Source organism: Eubalaena glacialis, chromosome 1 (genome assembly GCF_028564815.1).
Source record: "Eubalaena glacialis isolate mEubGla1 chromosome 1, mEubGla1.1.hap2.+ XY, whole genome shotgun sequence".
Taxonomy (NCBI): domain Eukaryota; kingdom Metazoa; phylum Chordata; class Mammalia; order Artiodactyla; family Balaenidae; genus Eubalaena; species Eubalaena glacialis.
This window is the reverse complement of record NC_083716.1, coordinates 35362111-35380175: the sequence shown is the minus strand read 5'-3', so window position 1 is coordinate 35380175 and position 18065 is coordinate 35362111. Positions and strand designations below refer to the sequence as shown.

The following is an 18065-nucleotide window of genomic DNA, read 5'->3' as shown; positions in this document are numbered from 1 at the left end:
ATGGAAGTAAGAAAAAGTACATTTAAAAGGGAAAAAGAGACTTCCCTGGTGGTCCAGTGGTTAAGACTCTGCCCTCCCAGTGCAGGGGGCACGGGTTTGATCCCTGGTTGGGAACTAGGATCCTGCATGCCACACGGCACAGCCTAAATAAATAAATAGATAGATAGATGGAAAAAATCACTCTTTTAGGTTTGATATATCAAGATTTGTTTTGCTTATATGAAAACTTCACAGTATTTTAAAATTGATTATAGCTTTCACAACAAAAGAAGTATTTGTTTGCTTAAAGGCTCTCTTTTCCCCTTCCACACCTCAACAGTTTAGCTCTGAAGCGGTAAGGTGTCTGGGTTTCTGTACCAAACAGCCATGGTAGCCCATGAGTCGTGGGGCAGAGCCTAAGTGGGATTAGAAGGGTTTCAATATAGAATGGCAGCCCAGCATGGTGAGCCACTGCTTGAGCATGGTGAGGAGGGCTTCTGGAAGGGGTAAACAGATGGGATGGTACCTTAGGATCCACACGTACTGGGAAAGCATCCAAAATGAAAAAGTGTTGATTTCTTTTTTTTTTTTTTTTTTCATGAAACTCCAACAGAATTGGAAAGAACCTGTGCCTGTTCCTCATGACCCATAAATACTGGGTAGACTTGACCTATAACCAAACTCTTCTAGGTTTTCCTGTGTTGAAGAAATGGTGGTGTTGGCCAAATTTCTTAAATCTTGCTGTTAATCTGAGTCTCAAAGTTAAAAGAATCAGACATGTATTCATCTTTCTCCTCTTCTATTTACTACTTGATGGAACCCACCAGTAGGATTTAAATACCATGGACCAAGGCTTATTCTGGTGGAAGAGACTTGAAAGTTTCCTCCAAATAGGATAGAGTATTTTCTCCAAATTTTACACGTTAAAATATAGACTCATAGAGACTTCCCTGGTGGTCCAGTGGTTAAGACTTTGCCTTCGCAGGGGGTGCGAGTTTGATCCCTGGTCGGGGAGCTAAGATCCCACATGCCTCATGGCCAAAAAACCAAAACAGAAAACAGAAGCAATATTGTAACAAATTCAATAAAGACTTTAAAAGTGGTCCACATCAAAAAAAAATCTTTAAAATATATGTATATATAGACTCATACCCAAAAATGTGGTGATAATCTATGTCATCACAGTGGGCTTTCATTAATGTTCCATTTTTAAGTATAAGGAAATAATCCTAGTACACAAGATAACTCGTGTTCCTTTCTTATATTCAGAACAACGTTTTGGAGCTGTGGTCATTGTTTGATTTCCTCATGCCAGGATTTTTGGGGACTGAACGCCAGTTTGCTGCTCGATACGGTAAACCTATATTAGCAAGTAGGGATGCTCGAAGCTCCAGTCGTGAACAAGAAGCAGGTATGAAAAAGAGATACAGTTATATACTCTGTGCAAGTGAATATAATTTATATCTAACTTTTGGGAAGCCATTTAATCTTATTATTAAGAGAAATTAATAAGAGAATAATAATAACAAATAGAATAAAGTTAACTCTGCTATTATTAATAGGTGTTCTCGCGATGGATGCACTGCACCGCCAAGTCCTGCCATTTCTTTTGAGAAGAATGAAAGAAGATGTTTTGCAGGATCTACCACCCAAAATTATTCAAGACTATTACTGTACTCTTAGTACTCTCCAGGTTAGGAATCTGGTGATCGCAATTGTGGTTGTTGGTGGTATGTTTATTAGGGGAATGTTTTGAACAAGCCACAAAAGTATTGAATAAAGGGGATTTAGCCTTTGGTTTATCACTCTAATCTAGCTTCTACTTCCTTAGACTTCAGGAATAGTCAGTTTCAAACAGGTGTAGATAAAACCTAAATGAATCTGTTTGGATATGTAAGTACACATTTGGGTATGTGCATTTTGAATATAGCATTAAAACAAAATCCAGTATCATAATTGCTTTGTTATATATGTCTAGTTAATTGAAAAAGTTGGAAGGTTAAAATGATAAAGAAGAAAGCCAATGTTTTACAAGGGCCAGAAATCTGCCTATAATGTCATATCCTTACAGCAGCATTATAGGTGTATACATCAGGGCTGAGTTGGGAAGTGGGACCTTGTCCCTTTTAAAGTATTGCCAATAAATTTTCAAAATAAGTATTGGCTTCTGCACAGTTCTGATTTTGTGCATAGAGACCATTATCAAAGGAATTTATTGTATGCCTTTCCTTGTGCAGTATTTTTGTAAGGGAAAACTATCTCTTGTCTTAGTAAGATGTGGCCAATGAGCAGAATTTTCTGTTTGAACGTTTACTTTGTGTTGTAGGTTAGTGAGCATCAGTCTGTTTTAGTATTAGAGTTGATTTAGTATAGTCAAATGAATAAAAGATATACAGACATACCTGGAAAATAGCTTCTTTCCCTCCAGTGTATAGACGTTTAACCTTTTAGTATTTATCTATACAACTTGAGTTTAGTGGACAGGACACTAATTTAGATGCTAAGAGCTCTGTGATCATTTATATTATCTGCCTCATCTCTCTGAGCCTCCATCCCTCATTTGTAAAAATTGGATTAATATTTCTTGAAGGAAAAATTTTTAGAGGTAATGAGATGAAGCCTTTTTAAAGTTAAGTATAATAAAGAAAAGGTGCCTTATGAAAAAACCTGAGGTGATATATTGGTGGTGGTATTATAACATCCTCATAAAACACATTTAAGTAGTCTGGAGGAAGGGGGCTGGGGAGGGAAGTGACATTTGGGTTCGTTTTGCACCTACAGGTTTTTATTCTCTGACTTCTGTTCTCTAGCACTCTAGATTCTCTTCCCTTTCACATTGTTTTAGCATATACAAGGCAGGAACCCAGACTCCAAGATAATACTTTGAACTTGGTATGGGTTCTGCAGTTAGTATCCTTTTTCAAACTTGGTCTTTTGAAATATACTTATTAGGGTCTTGACCACATAACTTCACTTAAGGAAGATTTCCTCATTTACTTGTAAGGGTTAAAGTTCTCTTTTATTGGTAATGTATTTCTCTTCTTGAACAGAGTGGAAAAATTGGGTCTAGGACTATTTGACTACTTTTTAAAATATTTTAGCAGCCAAACTATGTGTTAAACTTGTTTTCTAAATGTAATTTAAAAGGAATTTACCAAGATGCAGTGGATCATCTGTAATCAAGTAGTGAAATATAGGTATCATAATTTATTTTCTTTGATGAGGGCTGATTTAAATTACTGCTTTTATTGGCCTTTGCTAGTTATATTTTGAACAATTGAAAATAAATATACTTATTGCTTTCATGGGGGGAATTTTACAGGTTCAGCTCTATGAGGATTTTGCTAAGTCTCGTGCCAAGTGTGATGTTGATGAAACAGTTTCTTCAGCTGCACTTTCTGAAGAAACTGAAAAACCAAAGCTTAAAGCTACAGGCCATGTATTCCAGGTATATATTGCAGTCCACTTTTTAAATGTTGTTGAAGAATGTTCTTCAGTGCAGCAGTTTTTACATGGAACACTGAAATACGGGTTTATTTAATTTTTTTCAGTATTGTGTATACATTCTTGAAAATAGGTAAAAGTACCAATTTAATTTATTTTCATATTCATAATTAGTAATAAGTAATTTAATATTAAAATTAAAGTCAAAACCGCAATATATGTTTGTATATTACATGAAAAGAAGGGTTTTAAAATAGAGAACCTTTTATTTTCTATTCAAAAAATATTTGAACATCTACCACAAGGCAGTAATTTTTCTAACCTCAGGGGTTAATTAAAGCAGTGGACAAAACAGACCCCTTCCCTTGTAGAGGTGAAAAATGATGAAGTAAGTAAAATATATATATCATGTAAAAAAAAAAAAAAGGCAAGTATGGGGTTATACAGTATAGGAGTCACGGCAGGTTGTGGTTTTCAATAGAGTGATCAGGGATGTCACTGAGAAGGTGACATTTGAGCGAAGATCTGAAGGAAGATTGAGGCATGCAGATATGTGGGGGGGGGAGTGATTCCAGGCAGAGGATACATAAAGCACAGAAGTCCTGAGACAGATGATGAATGTGCTTGAGAAAAAAGAGATAGTATCAACTCACTTTTTTTCTTTCCCTTTTGAAATATTCCACTGTAGAATACCTTCCAAACCCCCTTGTCACCAATAAATTAAATACTTGTAGCAGTTTTAAAGATAGAAATGGGAAAAGGTGATTTTGAAGGCTTATACCTCTCCCACAGTTTCTGTCATAGTGCTTACAGATACAGTTGAGACCCAAACTGTAAGCCAAGTAAATGACAAAAGACAAAGGGTATGGCTGAATCAGAGAAAGAAAAAAAAGACCTGAGGGGGTTCTGATTCTCAAACACAACCACTTGAAACACAACAACCTAGTTCCACCTTACCCTTCCCACCACCAGACCTGTTGAATCAAAATACTGTGTAGAGGGGAGAGATTTACAGATTTATAAGGTCCTCAGGAAGTTTTTATACCCACTGAAGTTTGAGAAACCTTTCTTTAGAAAATGATGTCTAGTTCTAGAATCATCTATCAGCATTATCAGGCACTTTGAGTGGGAAAGGGTTAGCTAGGAGCTAATAAATAAGACATTCTTTCACGAGAAGCTCATTGTCTAGTGGGGGAGACAGACAAACAGTACAATTTATACAAGTTATAAATGCTGTCACAAAAATAAATACAAGTTGCATAAGAAGCATAGATGAAGACATCACAGATGAGATACTTGAACTGTTTCTTGAAGAATGAGCAGGAGTAGTGAGAAGGGGAAGAAAGGCATTTTAGATAGATGGACTAGCATAGGAAAGATACTGAGATATGAACATTTGTGGCATGTGAAGGAGACTTGTATATACTTTCTTCCCTTTCTTAAAGGCATTACAGTACCTACGTAAACTGTGCAACCATCCAGCATTAGTCTTAACACCTCAACATCCAGAGTTTAAGAGTACTAGTGAAAAACTTGCAGTTCAGAATTCTTCTCTCCATGATATTCAACATGCCCCTAAACTCTCGGCTTTGAAACAAGTAAGTAGGTCTTTTAAGTGTTAGATGTGTGTTGTACATTCTTGGTCTGTAACAGTAGGTAAATTTGCTTTTCCAAAAGATTACTGAGGTGTTTACTATTTCTTTTATTTTTAAATTTGGTTTGTTAAATTTTTGATACAGCTTTTTAAAAACTTGTGGTAAAATATATAACATAATATATGCCGTTTTAACCATTTTTAAGTGTAGAATTCTATGGCATTAATAACATTCACAGTGTTATGTAACCATCACCACTATTTATTTCCAAAATTTTTCCATCAACCAAACAGAAACTCTGTGCCTATTAAGCAATAACTTCCCACTCCCCTTTCTGTAACCCCAGGGAACCTCTAATCTACTTTCTGTCTGTATGAATTTGCCTGTTCTAAATATTTCATGTAAGTGGAATCATATCGTTGTTCTTTTGTGGCTGGCTTATTTCACTTATTTTCAAGGTTCATTCATGTTAGAGCACGTATCAGTACTTCACTCCTTTTTATGGCCGGATAATAGTCCTTTGTTGTTGTTGTTATTACCACCACCGGTACATTTTGCTTATCCAGTCATATGTTGATGACACTTGGGTTGTTTCCACCTTCTGGCTATTGTGAATAATGCTGCAATGAGCATTAGCTTATAAGTATCTGTTTTGAGTCCCTCTTTTTAGTTCTTTAAGATATTAGACCTAAGAGTGGAATTGCTGGATTATATAGCAATTCTATGTTTAACTTTTTCAGGAACTGCCAAACTGCTTTCCACAGTGGCTGCAACATTTACATTCCCAAGCTACGTGCCAGGGTTCTGATTTCCCTACATTCTCACCAACACTATTTTCCTTTTTTTAAGTATAGCCATCACAATAGGTATGAAGTGGTATCACATTGTTGATTTGATTTGCTATTCCTGATGACTAATGATGTTGTTTTTCATGTGCTTATTGGGACATTTGTATATCTTCTTTGGAGAAATGCCTGTTTAAGTCCTTTGACTGTTTTTTCATTGGATTGTTTGTCTTTTGGTTGAGTTTTAGGAGTTTATATTCTAGATATTAAGCCTTTATCAGATATATGATTTACAAATACTTTCTCCCATTCTATAGATTGTCTTTTAACTTTCTTGGTCATGTCCTCCATGGTGTCTGATGAGAAAACAGGTGTTCATCTCATTGAGAATCCCTTTTACAGGTAGTCACTTTCGGAATTCCCTGGCAGTCCAGTGGTTAGGACTTGCCGCTTTCACTGCCGGGGCCCGGGTTTGATCCCTGGTCGGGAGACGAAGATCCCACAGGTCGTGTGGTGGGGGGAGGTGATCACTTTTCTCTTGCTGTTGTCAAGATTTCGCTTTTTGTCTTTGTCTCTCAACAGTTTGATTATCTGTGTGTCAGTGTGGATCACTGGAATTTATTTTTCTAGCAACTGCTTGCTCTGCCATTTTGCTCATGTCACTCTTGGTATAACTTTTTTAAATGGAGTTTTAAAAAATTCTGAAACTTGGAAAGGTTAAATTAAGGGAACCAATTTCAAGTTAATGTAAATGTTAATACCATTTAGTTCTTCTAGCCTTAAAAATTAAGATCTTATTGTAAAATCTGGACTTTATTGTTTTAGCTTTTTGTAGTTATTCTGGCTTAAATTTTATTGAGAATAACTAATGGATGAAGATTTTAGATTTCACACGGGCTAGTGTAGAAAATGTTATAAATGAGAGCCCAAAATGCTAATCTGCTTTTCAGGTCACAGGTAAGTTAACCTTTTCTCACCACAAAGAGCAGTATTTATTTTGGTGAGACTGACTGCCTACTTTTATTGGACATCTGCGTAACAATTGATTCTTTTTTCAAGTTGCTGTTGGACTGTGGTTTGGGAAATGGCAGCACTTCCGAGAGTGGCACAGAGTCTGTTGTAGCCCAGCACAGGATACTGATCTTCTGTCAGCTTAAAAGCATGCTTGATATAGTAGAGCATGATCTTCTCAAACCTCACTTACCCTCTGTCACTTACCTGAGATTAGATGGTAGCATACCTCCTGGTCAGAGGCATTCCATTGTTTCACGGTAAGTGGCTTCTAAAATCTTACAAATCAAGTTATAGTCAATTTATTATTATTACCTACATAGGAGTTTGCCTCATGAAGTATCTTCTTTGGCTAGATATTTGCAAATGTGTTTTTTTGTTGTATATTTCAACCCAACTAAATCTTTACCTTTTTACAATACAGAACTGCAGAAATATAATTGAATAGTTTGTTTAGTTAGGGGGAAAAAAGTGTGACTGTATTAGGAAAGCACTCCTAAGGGCATGAAAGAAATTTAAGGCATCAACAAAAAACAGAGATAACTACTTTCCCCTCATCTGTTTTTGGGGATTGGGGCAGGAGGAAGCAAACAAATGGCTTAACTAAGCTCTTTATCCCGATCCCTCTGTCTCTGCTGAAAACAAGTTGGAAGCTGGCCCAGCTTGGAAGCAGAATCACTGAGTGCAGTGTTTCTTACGTGTGGTCTGCTCCCTCTGCTTTGGAAATCTCAGGGGTTCATTTTTAAAAATGCATATTCCTAGGTTATGTCCCAGGCCTGCTGACTTCAAGAGTGAGCATTTTTAACAAGCATCCCTAAGAGATTTTTAGGCACAAAAAAAGTTAGAGACCCACGAAGGGACTTTGAACCCAGGTTTGACTCCTGACTGTACCACTGAGGCCGTGTTCTCTTGGGCCTGTTTATTATCCACACAGCCTGAGAGTCTCTCAACAATAATCATATCTTATAGAGCTGTTGTAACAATTAAATAACATAAAGCATATAAAGTAGTACAAAGCCCATTGCTTGACTCAGAGTGAGTAATGGTAGCTTAGTAACGTTAGTATTTCTTTTTCCTAGAAGCTACCAGATGTCCTTTGTCAATATCTTCTAGGACTAGTACAATTTTAGCAACCCTCAGCACGCTAATCTTCTACCTTCCCTGACTGATCTAACCTTTCTCTACGCTCTTCTGTCTCCATATGTTAAAGGTTCATAGTTGGGTTTTGTCTTAATTATAATTAGTGTTCCATTTTTGCATCCATTTTGCAATTGGACTTAATTGCTAGGTATGAAATTTCTGACATGTTCTAGAATACCTTCTTTCTACTACTAAAGATGTTATGTATATTAAAAGAAGATAGTCTGAACTCAGGTGGTCACAGAAACGTCTGTGTCGTGGATTATAAAGCAGTGTTCTCATTTGTGCTCTTTAATTTTTATTAAACAGTTCAGTTTCTGTTACTGGAACTTTAGGAAGAAATGTACTAATTTTATTTTTTAATATCTATGTTTTTAGGTTTAACAATGATCCATCCATAGATGTTCTCTTACTTACAACTCACGTTGGTGGCCTGGGGCTTAACTTAACAGGCGCTGACACAGTGGTATTTGTGGAGCATGACTGGAATCCCATGCGCGATCTACAAGCTATGGACCGGGCCCATCGCATTGGGCAGGTAAAAAGTCAGCACGCACAGGTGTTAACTTGTGCACTGGGAAAAATCACTCCCCCCAAAAGACAGGAAGCCTTGGTTTAAGTTCCTGCTCTTATGTTAGTAAGTGTTGTGACGTTAGGCAAGTCACTTAATTTTGTGGCACCATTTCCTCATGCATTAAATGAGGTGCTTGGGCTAAGAAAACCTGGGAAACTGTCCATTCCTAATATTCTGTGATCGTCTGCAAACATTTTAAGGTCATGGGCACAGATAAATAAAGAAAACCCAATCCTAATTCAATAGTAGTTAAGTTCTTAGTACAAGTATGCAAGCCCTCTGACTTAGTAAATCTCAAAACTTACCCATTTATTCATGCTACAGTTGCTTAACTTCTTTTTCTCATTCAGAAACGTGTGGTTAATGTGTACCGATTGATAACCAGAGGAACGTTGGAAGAGAAAATAATGGGTTTGCAGAAATTCAAGATGAACATAGCAAATACTGTTATTAGCCAAGAGAATTCTAGTTTGCAGAGTATGGGGACAGATCAACTCCTTGATCTGTTTACTCTTGATAAGGTAAAGAACTTATACAATTTGTTGTATTTTTAATGTGTTCACAGACTTCCTGGAACTGCTTGGTAGAAGTATTAAAAGGAGGAGCAAAAGTCATTCACTTTAGTATCACCTAGACAACCCTTTGTGGGAATTTTTGATGTCCAGATAAAACTCTCCAGGATACTAGGGGATGTTTGAAGGTCTGACTTTTGATTGATGTCTCCAGTGTCTTCCCCAGATTTTCTTTCCTTAGTCCCTACCTGCTAAAGGACAGCTGTTTCTGGAGTCAGCTAGACGTGGGTCTGCGTTTCTTGCCCTGCCTCCTATTAACTGGTGACCTTAGGCAAATTAACTTCTCTGAGCATCTTCAGCCTTGGCAGGATAACAATGCCTATATTACTATAGAGTTGTGAAGATAATAAATAGTAGCTATTGTTGTTATTGTGGATGATGGAACTAATATATCAGATAACAATCCATTATCAAAGGATGCACCAGCTGGAAATACTGGTTGGTCTAATAATGTAAAACTAATAGGGTTGGATTTAAAGTCCTGTGTAGGTTTAGAAAATCAACTGTACACTCAGTATAAATTAGGGTGAGAAATGGCCTTATATAATGCAATTAAACTAGCTGTAATAACAGAATTACAGTGTCCAAATGTGAGAGAAAGTAGTTCCACTCTACTCTGTGTGTGTTAAGCCACACTTTTAGAATACTGTCTGGTTCTGGGTGCTGCATTTTAAACAGTAACAAATCAGTGAATCCCCAAAAGATGGCCAGAATGGAGAAAGGTTCTTCAATCATGTCACGTAAGGGAGGTTGAAAGAACAAGATCTGTGTAACCCAGAAAAAAGGCTCAAAGAAACATGGATTGCTTCAAATGTATTTTATTCTGTTTGAAACAATATTCTTATGGGTGACTTTCAGCGAGCAGAAACTGGGCTCAAGGGGTGTTCCAAGGAAGCAAGAACTACTGCCATAACGGATCTTATTGGCAAAATTTGAATATGGACTACATATGAGATCATCTTAATATACCAATATTAAATTTCCTTAATTTGATCTTTGTACTTTGGTTATGTAAGAGAATGTCCTTGTTCTTGGGATAAAGGGGCATAATTATGTACAACTTACTCTCAAATGGTTTTGGGAAAGGCTGATAATTTAACTATATATCTAATACTAACATACTAACAAACATATACACAGGTATATATATATATACACACACAGGGGAGAAGAATGACAAAGCCAATGTGACACAGTTAACAGTGAGTTCTTTGCAGTGTTCTTAAAATTCTTCTCAAGTAAAAAGCGTAAAATGATAAATTATTAGGCCTGTGGGAAAATAGAATAGGCTATCTTATGAGTTCACGAACTTCCCCATATTTTGAAGTGTTTAACTCTGTTGAAAAAGTGCAATGTTAGAAACAAGTATGATATTTTAAAGGAAAATAAAATTTCTGAAATACATCTTTCATTTTATCTTTCTGCCAAATTTTCTTAAGGATGGCAAAGGAGAAAAAGCTGACACCTCTACTTCTGGAAAAGCAAGTATGAAATCCGTTCTTGAAAACCTGAGCGATCTTTGGGATCAAGAGCAATACGATTCAGAGTACAGCCTGGAAAATTTCATGCATTCTCTCAAATAACTCTCAAATATTGTAAATGCAATTGCTGCTAGTTCAGTAACATTTCTGCTGATATTCAGCAAATTTCAAAGTTTATGGTGAACTTTTTAGCTCAATGTGTAAATAGATCTGAAGAATATTCAGCATAACGCTGGTTCTTGTTTCACTGGGGGGAACAAGTTAGTTATTCTCAAACATTTGCACTGTATTAAATTTAAATGTTAATGTGAAATGGTTTAAATTTTACATGCTGACTAGCTGCAGAGCAGAGGAACCAAGCCAGGTTTACATGTGCTACCATGAGGTGTTCCTACTGGGAACAAGCCTCCTGTCTTTACATAGTAGTCACTTTGTACAGGATAATATCCATGAGTACTTTAGTGTTCATGTACATTTTTCCTTTTAAAGAGAACTTGTTTTTATAAATGATTAAAACTAGGGCTTTTTTTGTATAAAAGCCTTTAATGAGCCATAATTTTAAGAATAATGACTACAATACTGGTTACTCTTGGAACATGAAAATCTTAGACAATGAATTGAACCAAGCTTTTGGTGGAAACCTTTATATATTTAATGCAAAGGCATAGTGTTGTTCAAATCTTTAACATCATTTTGTCAACTTTTAAAATATATCAACTATTCTAAATACAGGTAATGTTCTATTTAAGGCTATCATAACATCCTATTAAGAGGGTGTTCTTTTAATTTATCTAAGGGCTAGGATATAGCCAGATTCTGAGAACATATCTAACTCAATAGGTTTCAATCATATGTATATGTGTGTGTGTATATATATATATATATATACACACATATATATATAAAATATATATTTTTTGTAACTATGAACCTATACAGTTTTCCAGAAGTAGATTTTACACTGTTTAGAATTTCAGAACCTATGGTGAAAAGACTGTTTATTGTAGTAATGCATGACTGAAGCATAAAAGGGAGAAATGATTCCTTTATACACACAAACATACATAAATACACATATCTATATGCACAGATGTACCTATCCTGCATCCAAAAGGGTGCTTGGTATTGGCACTAAAATCATGTAGTTATACTGGGCAGCAATAATTGGGCATGAAGCTGATTAGTGTTAGAAAAGTGAGCTCAATAGTGAGGGTGGGTATATGTATATAGATATGCATGTATGTGTATGTATATAATTTTATATATTTCACACATAAATTAATACATGCCTGTGTGCATATATATGTATGGGATATATTTGTATATACATGTACAGGAAATAAACATCCCCCAGGTTTGTGGCTGGCCATACACATAGGCATTGGTTTCAAAACCATCAGACCTCAGCTGTAAAATAACTTTTTGTTAAAATAAAGTTTTACTGTTCTGCAGCATTTAGACATGGATGTGTCACATTTCAGTAGCTTTGACAACCATACTGTAACATTAAACATAGCATTCCACAAGAGAATAAAAAAAAGATTTAACTGTAAAAATATGTGCAACTGTGTGTTATTTGTAGGAAATGATCACTAGAAAAAGCAAAAGATCATTAGTTGAGATATGTTCTAAAAAAGCTCAAGATCTTTTTTCTTACTAATGGTTATTTTTTCATTATTTAGGATTTATAGTCAAATTTGGTGGAAGACAAAAAAGGAAATTCTTGACTTTATATAGAATATCCATTGTACATAGCACAGTGAAGCTGTTTGGGAATGTGACCACTCAGAGACAAAAGTGGGGGGACTATAAGAGCATAATAGAAATTACAGAGAGGTAACAGCATTGCATCACATATCTGTTCCAAATATTTAATCCCAGTACAATCTGATACCTCCCGATTAAAGATAGACCTCCCAATTTCCCAGAATACATGCTGGCATCAGTGGAATCTAAGTGAAATTGATTGCAGGAACATCTGTTATCAAGTGCCAGAGTACTCAGTGTGAATCTACAAAGCAAAAACGTGAGTTGTATCAAGTAACAAAATATTTGCTAGTCACACAAATCAGTGTCAGACATCAAAAACTGCCTCCTGCTTAAAGAGTTCCCACCAGTCTCTAGTAAATTCCCTCAAACCAGTGAAGTTCTGTTGAAGAATATAGGGGCTGAGATCCTATTATCTGTGTAGGGACAACAGCCATGGTTTCAGGCTCACAGGAGAAAGTGGAGCTATAACTTAATCCTCTCCATAAAGCCACAAAGAGTTCATGTATATTGAAACAGGACTAGTAGAACTGTCCAAGAGCCCAGAATCACAAAGTCATCTATGAGAAATCAGAATCCCAGAATACCTGTACCAAAGGTAAGTAAGGTTGGGTTATTTTAAGTGTATAGCTATAAGAACCACAAATTAAGAAAATAACAAATCAACTCTGGGACCCTAGCAGAAGCAAACAAAACTGCCCTATAGGAACAGTCTCAGATAGGGTCCCTTAGGATTACCACAGGGGAAAGCTTCTAAGATTAAACTCACACACAATCTACAGGAGGCAATAAACTGCCAGGAGGAAGAGTCAGCAGATGCAAATAGGAAAATTCGTTATTTAAAAACTGCAAATAGGGACTTCCCTGGTGGTCCAGTGGTAAAGAAACCCCCTTACAATGCAGGGGACGAGGGTTTGATCCCTGATCAGGGAACTAAGATCCTACATGCCATGGGGAAACTAAGCCCGCGCCACAGCTACTGAGCTCGCGCACCACAACTAGAGAGCCTGCGTGCCGCAAACTAGAGCCCACGTGCTCTGGAACCCACGAGCCACAACTACAGAGCCCACGTGCCCTGGAGCCTGCACGCCACAACTAGAGAGAAGCCCGCGTGCCGCAACAAAAAGCCCACGTGCCACGACGAAAGATCCCGCATGCCTCAGTGAAGATCCTGCATGCTGCAACTAAGACCCAGTGCAGCCAAAAATTAAATAAATAAATCTTCACAAAATAGTTATTTTAAAAAATAGAATAAAAACTGCAAATAGAATAATCCGAAAGACCATAAAATAATGATTAGATATGAAAATAAGGAAAACATTATTTAAAAGGCAAATTTGAAACATTCATAAATGAAAAAAAGTCACTGGAATTGAAAACTTGATAGTCATCAATGCAGATTAGACACAGGTGAAGAGAGAATGTGAATTGGGAGACTGATCTTATAAAATCATCTATGATGGGATACAGAGATGGATTGATAGAAACTATGAAAGGGCAGGCAAAAATCATGGGAGATGGAATGAGAGCACCTAATAATACAGTTCATAGGAGGGTCCAGAAGGAATGGGATATGGGAAAAGAGACGAAGTCGTCTTTGACTTAACTCTGATTATTACACACCCCTGCATCCAGTCTATCAGCAAGTTCTACCATCTCTGGCTCCAAAATATATTCCAAGTCTGTTCACCATTCTCCATCTCTACTATTACTGCTATAGTTCCCACCATCATCTTAACTCTTCAGGACTACTGTATTCTAACTGGTCTTCCTGCTTGCCAAGCCTCCCATGACTTCCTATAACACTCATACTGAATCTGAACTCCTTACCATGGTATACAAGCCCTACATGTTCTGGCCCCTGCCCATCTCTCTCACTTTCATCATATCCCACCATATTTACCCCAGTCAAGTCAGTCTGTCCCCCTGCTAATGCCTCAATGTAAAACCAAATGTTTCCATCTCGATTTTGGTTCTTGTACAGCTTGGTGAATGGTGTCATGGGGAGATATGGAATACTGAAAAAGGAACAGATTGGGAAGGGGGAGAGTATGAAATCAAGAATTGTCTTTTGGTCATTAAATTGAGATCCTTGTTATATCAAAGGAGAGATGTTGAATCTAGAGCTCAAAGGAAAGGTCAAGACTAGAGATATAAATTTGATAGTATTTTTAAGGAATGTATGGGACTGAATGAGATCTCCTGTGGTGTTATTTATATAGTGAAGTACTATACAGCAGTGAAAAATCAATGACTATAGTAAAACATGGATAAATCTCAAAAACGAAGTTGAGTGAAAAAAATAATAAAATATGTATAGTTTCAGTCTATATAAAGACTAAAAACAGGTAAAAATGAAACACTGTTTACAAACAAATCACATATATGGTTACTTCACATTTGAAACAAAAAACTGAGTGACAGTCACATGCACAACACTTATTGATCACTTCCTACTCTGTACCAAACACAATGGGAGAAGCTTAAAGACCAGTGAGGAGGAAGGATACCTTAGCCAACAGCTGATATGGTTACATTAATTTCAGAAGAAGTAGACCGCAAGGCAAAAAATATTACTTACAATAAAGAGGGGTATCTCATAATGATAATGTGATTTCAGTTAACCAGGAAGTTATAACAGCTCCAAACTGATACACACCTCAAAATCCATAAAGGAAAAATAGACAACCACATAAAAGGAAATGGACAGGTCCAAGGTCATAGTTAGAGATTTTAACTCACCTCTTTCAGTAGAACAAGCAGGCCAAAAAAAAAAAAGCAACAGGATATAGACAGTTTGAATAATATGGTTAACAAATGTGACTTAATTGACATACCTAGATATACCCAACAACTCCAGAATACATTCTTTGGAAGCTTGTGTGGAACATTCACCAAAACTGACCATATGCTGAGCCATAATGCAAGTCCTGGCAAATTTTAAGAAATTAAAATCACAAATACAGTGTCCACTTTCTCCACTCCTATTCAGGAGAGTGTAGTATTGGCATAAAGATAGATCAAAGATATACTTGAGGTCCTTCCTTGTGCAATATGGCAATAAAAGGAAAGCACACACATCAGAAAATAAGAGACAAAACTTTTGACTTACAATGATTGTCTATGTAGAAAATTCCAAAGAATCTACAAAAAAGCTACCAGAATTGAGTTTAGAAAGTTCTCGGGATACAAAGACAATATACAAAAAGTCAAATGTATTTTTATACTTGGCAATAAAAAATTGGAAACTGAAATATTTAAACATACTTTTTATAATAGCACCAAAATCCATAAAATAAGTCTTAGAAAACATGTAAAAAGGTTTGTGTGCTGAAAACTACAAAAATGCTGATGAAGGAAATCAAAAAGATATAAAAAATAGAGATACATATTATGTTCATGGATTCAAAACTCAAAATTGTTAAGATTTCAGTTCTCTCCATACAGATCTATAGACACAAAGCAATTCCAATCAATTTCCAGGAGGACATTTTGTACATATCAAACTGATGCTAAAATTTATATGGAAAGGCAAAGGAACCATAGTAATCAAAGACAACTACGAAAAAGGAAACAGTTGTAAGACTTACACTGCCAGATTTAAAGCTTACTATAAATGTATAGTAGTCAAGAGAGTGTAGTACTGGCATAAAGACAGATTAATGAAACAGAACACATTGCCTACAAATATACTGACACTTAAAAAGTCAATTGATTTTCTACAAAGGTGCTAAGGCAACTCAATGGAGAAGATAATCTTTTCAAAAAGTGTGTGTCCATACACTAAAAAACAAAAATAATAACCCACAACTCCAAACATACCTTATATCTTATGCAAAATTTAATTCAAAGTTAACCATGGACATACATGATAAACCTAAAGCTGTTTAACTTCTATAGAAACAGAAAACATCAGAGAAAATTTTTGTGATGTTGGGTTGGGCAAAGATTTCTTAGAAATTATACTATAAGCATGATCCATAGAAGAAAAAATGTAAGTTGTACTTTGGAAAAAATTAAGAACTTCCACTATTTGAAAGACACTAGAAAGAATGAAGAGCCACAGCATGAGAGAAAATATTTCCAAATCACATATCTGATAAAAGGCTTATATCTTGAACATATCAAGAATACATAAAGAACTTCTAAAACTCAGTAAGCAACCCAATTTAAAAACAAGCAAAAGATTTGAACAGATACATCACCAAATAAGATATATGAAAGACAAATAAGCACATGAAAAGATGTTCAAAATGTTCAACATCTTTTCCAATAGTGTGTAGTGGTATACCTACTACAATTACACACCTATGAAAATAATTCAAAATTTTAAAAACTGACAATATGAACTGCTGATGAAGATGCAGAGCAAAGTGGTATGGCCACTTTGGAAAACAGTTTGGCTGTTTCTTAAAAAGTTAAGCATACGCTTACCAGATGACCCACCAATCCCATTCTGAGTTATTTACCTGAGTGTAATGAAATATGTTCACACAAAAACTTGTACACAAATGTTTATAGCAGCTTTATTCATAACAGACAAAGGACGCAAACCACCCAAATGTCCATTAACTGACAAATGGATATATTTGACAAATAGCTATTTGGCCATAAAAATGAATAAAGTACTGATGTATGCTACAGTATGGATGAACCTTGAAAACATTTTGCTAACTGTAAGCACTTAGTCACAGAAGACCACGTAGTGTATGATTACATTCATATGAAACATCCAGAATGGAGAACCATATAGAGACAGAAAGAAAATTAGTGATTACTTAAGGCTCGGAGTGTGGTATATAGGTGGGTGATAGGGAAAGGGTTCAGATTTCTTTGTGAAGTGATGAAAATGTTCTAAAATTAATTGTGGTGATGGTTGCATATATCAGTGAATATATCAAAAACCACTGAATTGTACACTGAAAATGGGTAAATTGTATATGAATTATATCTCAAGAATTTTTTTTTAAAAAGAGTTTCTAGGGAAAGCCAAAGGAAAGAGGGGAGACAAAAACAAGGACACTAGGGGAAACTGAAGCCCCCACACCTACAATTACAGCAACATTAAATAGAGCCTAACTCACAGCAAAATAGACATAAAATCTCACACTAAAGGCCTATTTACCTATTTCCCAATATGTCATGCCCAGCTTTCAACAAAAAATTACAAACAAGCTAGGGCAAGAAAAGACACAATCTGAAGAGACAAAGCAAGCATCATTACCAGACTTTGGAATTATCATATTAGAAATTTAATAGCCATACTACCCAAAGCAATCTACATATTTAATGAGATTCCTATCAAATTATCCATGACATTTTTCACAGAACTAAAACAAATAATCCTAAAATTTATATGGAACATAAAAGACCCAGGATTGCCAAAGTAATCCTGAGGAAAAACAACAAAGCAGGAGGCATAACCCTCCCAGACTTCAGACGATACTACAAAGCTACAGTAATCAAACAGTGTGGTATTGGCACAAAAACAGATATATGAATCAATGGAACAGAATAGAGAGCCCAGAAATAAAGCCACACACCTATGATCAATTAATCTTCGACAAAGGAGGCAAGAATATACAATGAAGACAAGACAGTCTCTTCAGCAAGTGGTATTGGGAAAGTTGGACAGCCACATGAAAATCAATGACATTAGACCACACCATCACACCATACACAAAAATAAACTCAAAATGGCTTAAAGACTTAAACAT

The 18065-nt window shown here is 36.0% G+C and overlaps 3 protein-coding genes across 4 annotated transcripts in view; 1 reads left to right on the top strand and 2 right to left on the bottom strand.

The window, feature by feature from the left end:
* The window catches only part of BTAF1 (B-TFIID TATA-box binding protein associated factor 1), an 83152-nt gene extending 71851 nt beyond the window's left edge, over positions 1 to 11301 (top strand). Inside the window, exons 31-38 of one of the 2 annotated variants that reach the window (XM_061171101.1) lie at positions 1249 to 1390; positions 1542 to 1672; positions 3302 to 3427; positions 4869 to 5021; positions 6863 to 7074; positions 8333 to 8492; positions 8879 to 9049; positions 10540 to 11301. In XM_061171101.1, the coding sequence (XP_061027084.1) occupies positions 1249 to 1390; positions 1542 to 1672; positions 3302 to 3427; positions 4869 to 5021; positions 6863 to 7074; positions 8333 to 8492; positions 8879 to 9049; positions 10540 to 10683 (1239 nt within the window). In that variant the 3' untranslated portion in view covers positions 10684 to 11301. The remainder of the gene's footprint in view (positions 1 to 1248; positions 1391 to 1541; positions 1673 to 3301; positions 3428 to 4868; positions 5022 to 6862; positions 7075 to 8332; positions 8493 to 8878; positions 9050 to 10539) is intronic. The other variant, XM_061171170.1, reaches the window with a different exon arrangement.
* The window catches only part of FGFBP3 (fibroblast growth factor binding protein 3), a 122535-nt gene that overhangs the window by 80628 nt on the left and 23842 nt on the right, over positions 1 to 18065 (bottom strand). The gene's annotated exons all lie outside the window — the stretch shown is intronic.
* The window catches only part of CPEB3 (cytoplasmic polyadenylation element binding protein 3), a 215464-nt gene continuing 209838 nt past the window's right edge, over positions 12440 to 18065 (bottom strand). The window contains exon 10 of the mRNA XM_061171623.1: positions 12440 to 12592. Within this exon, the coding sequence (XP_061027606.1) occupies positions 12566 to 12592 (27 nt within the window). The 3' untranslated portion in view covers positions 12440 to 12565. The remainder of the gene's footprint in view (positions 12593 to 18065) is intronic.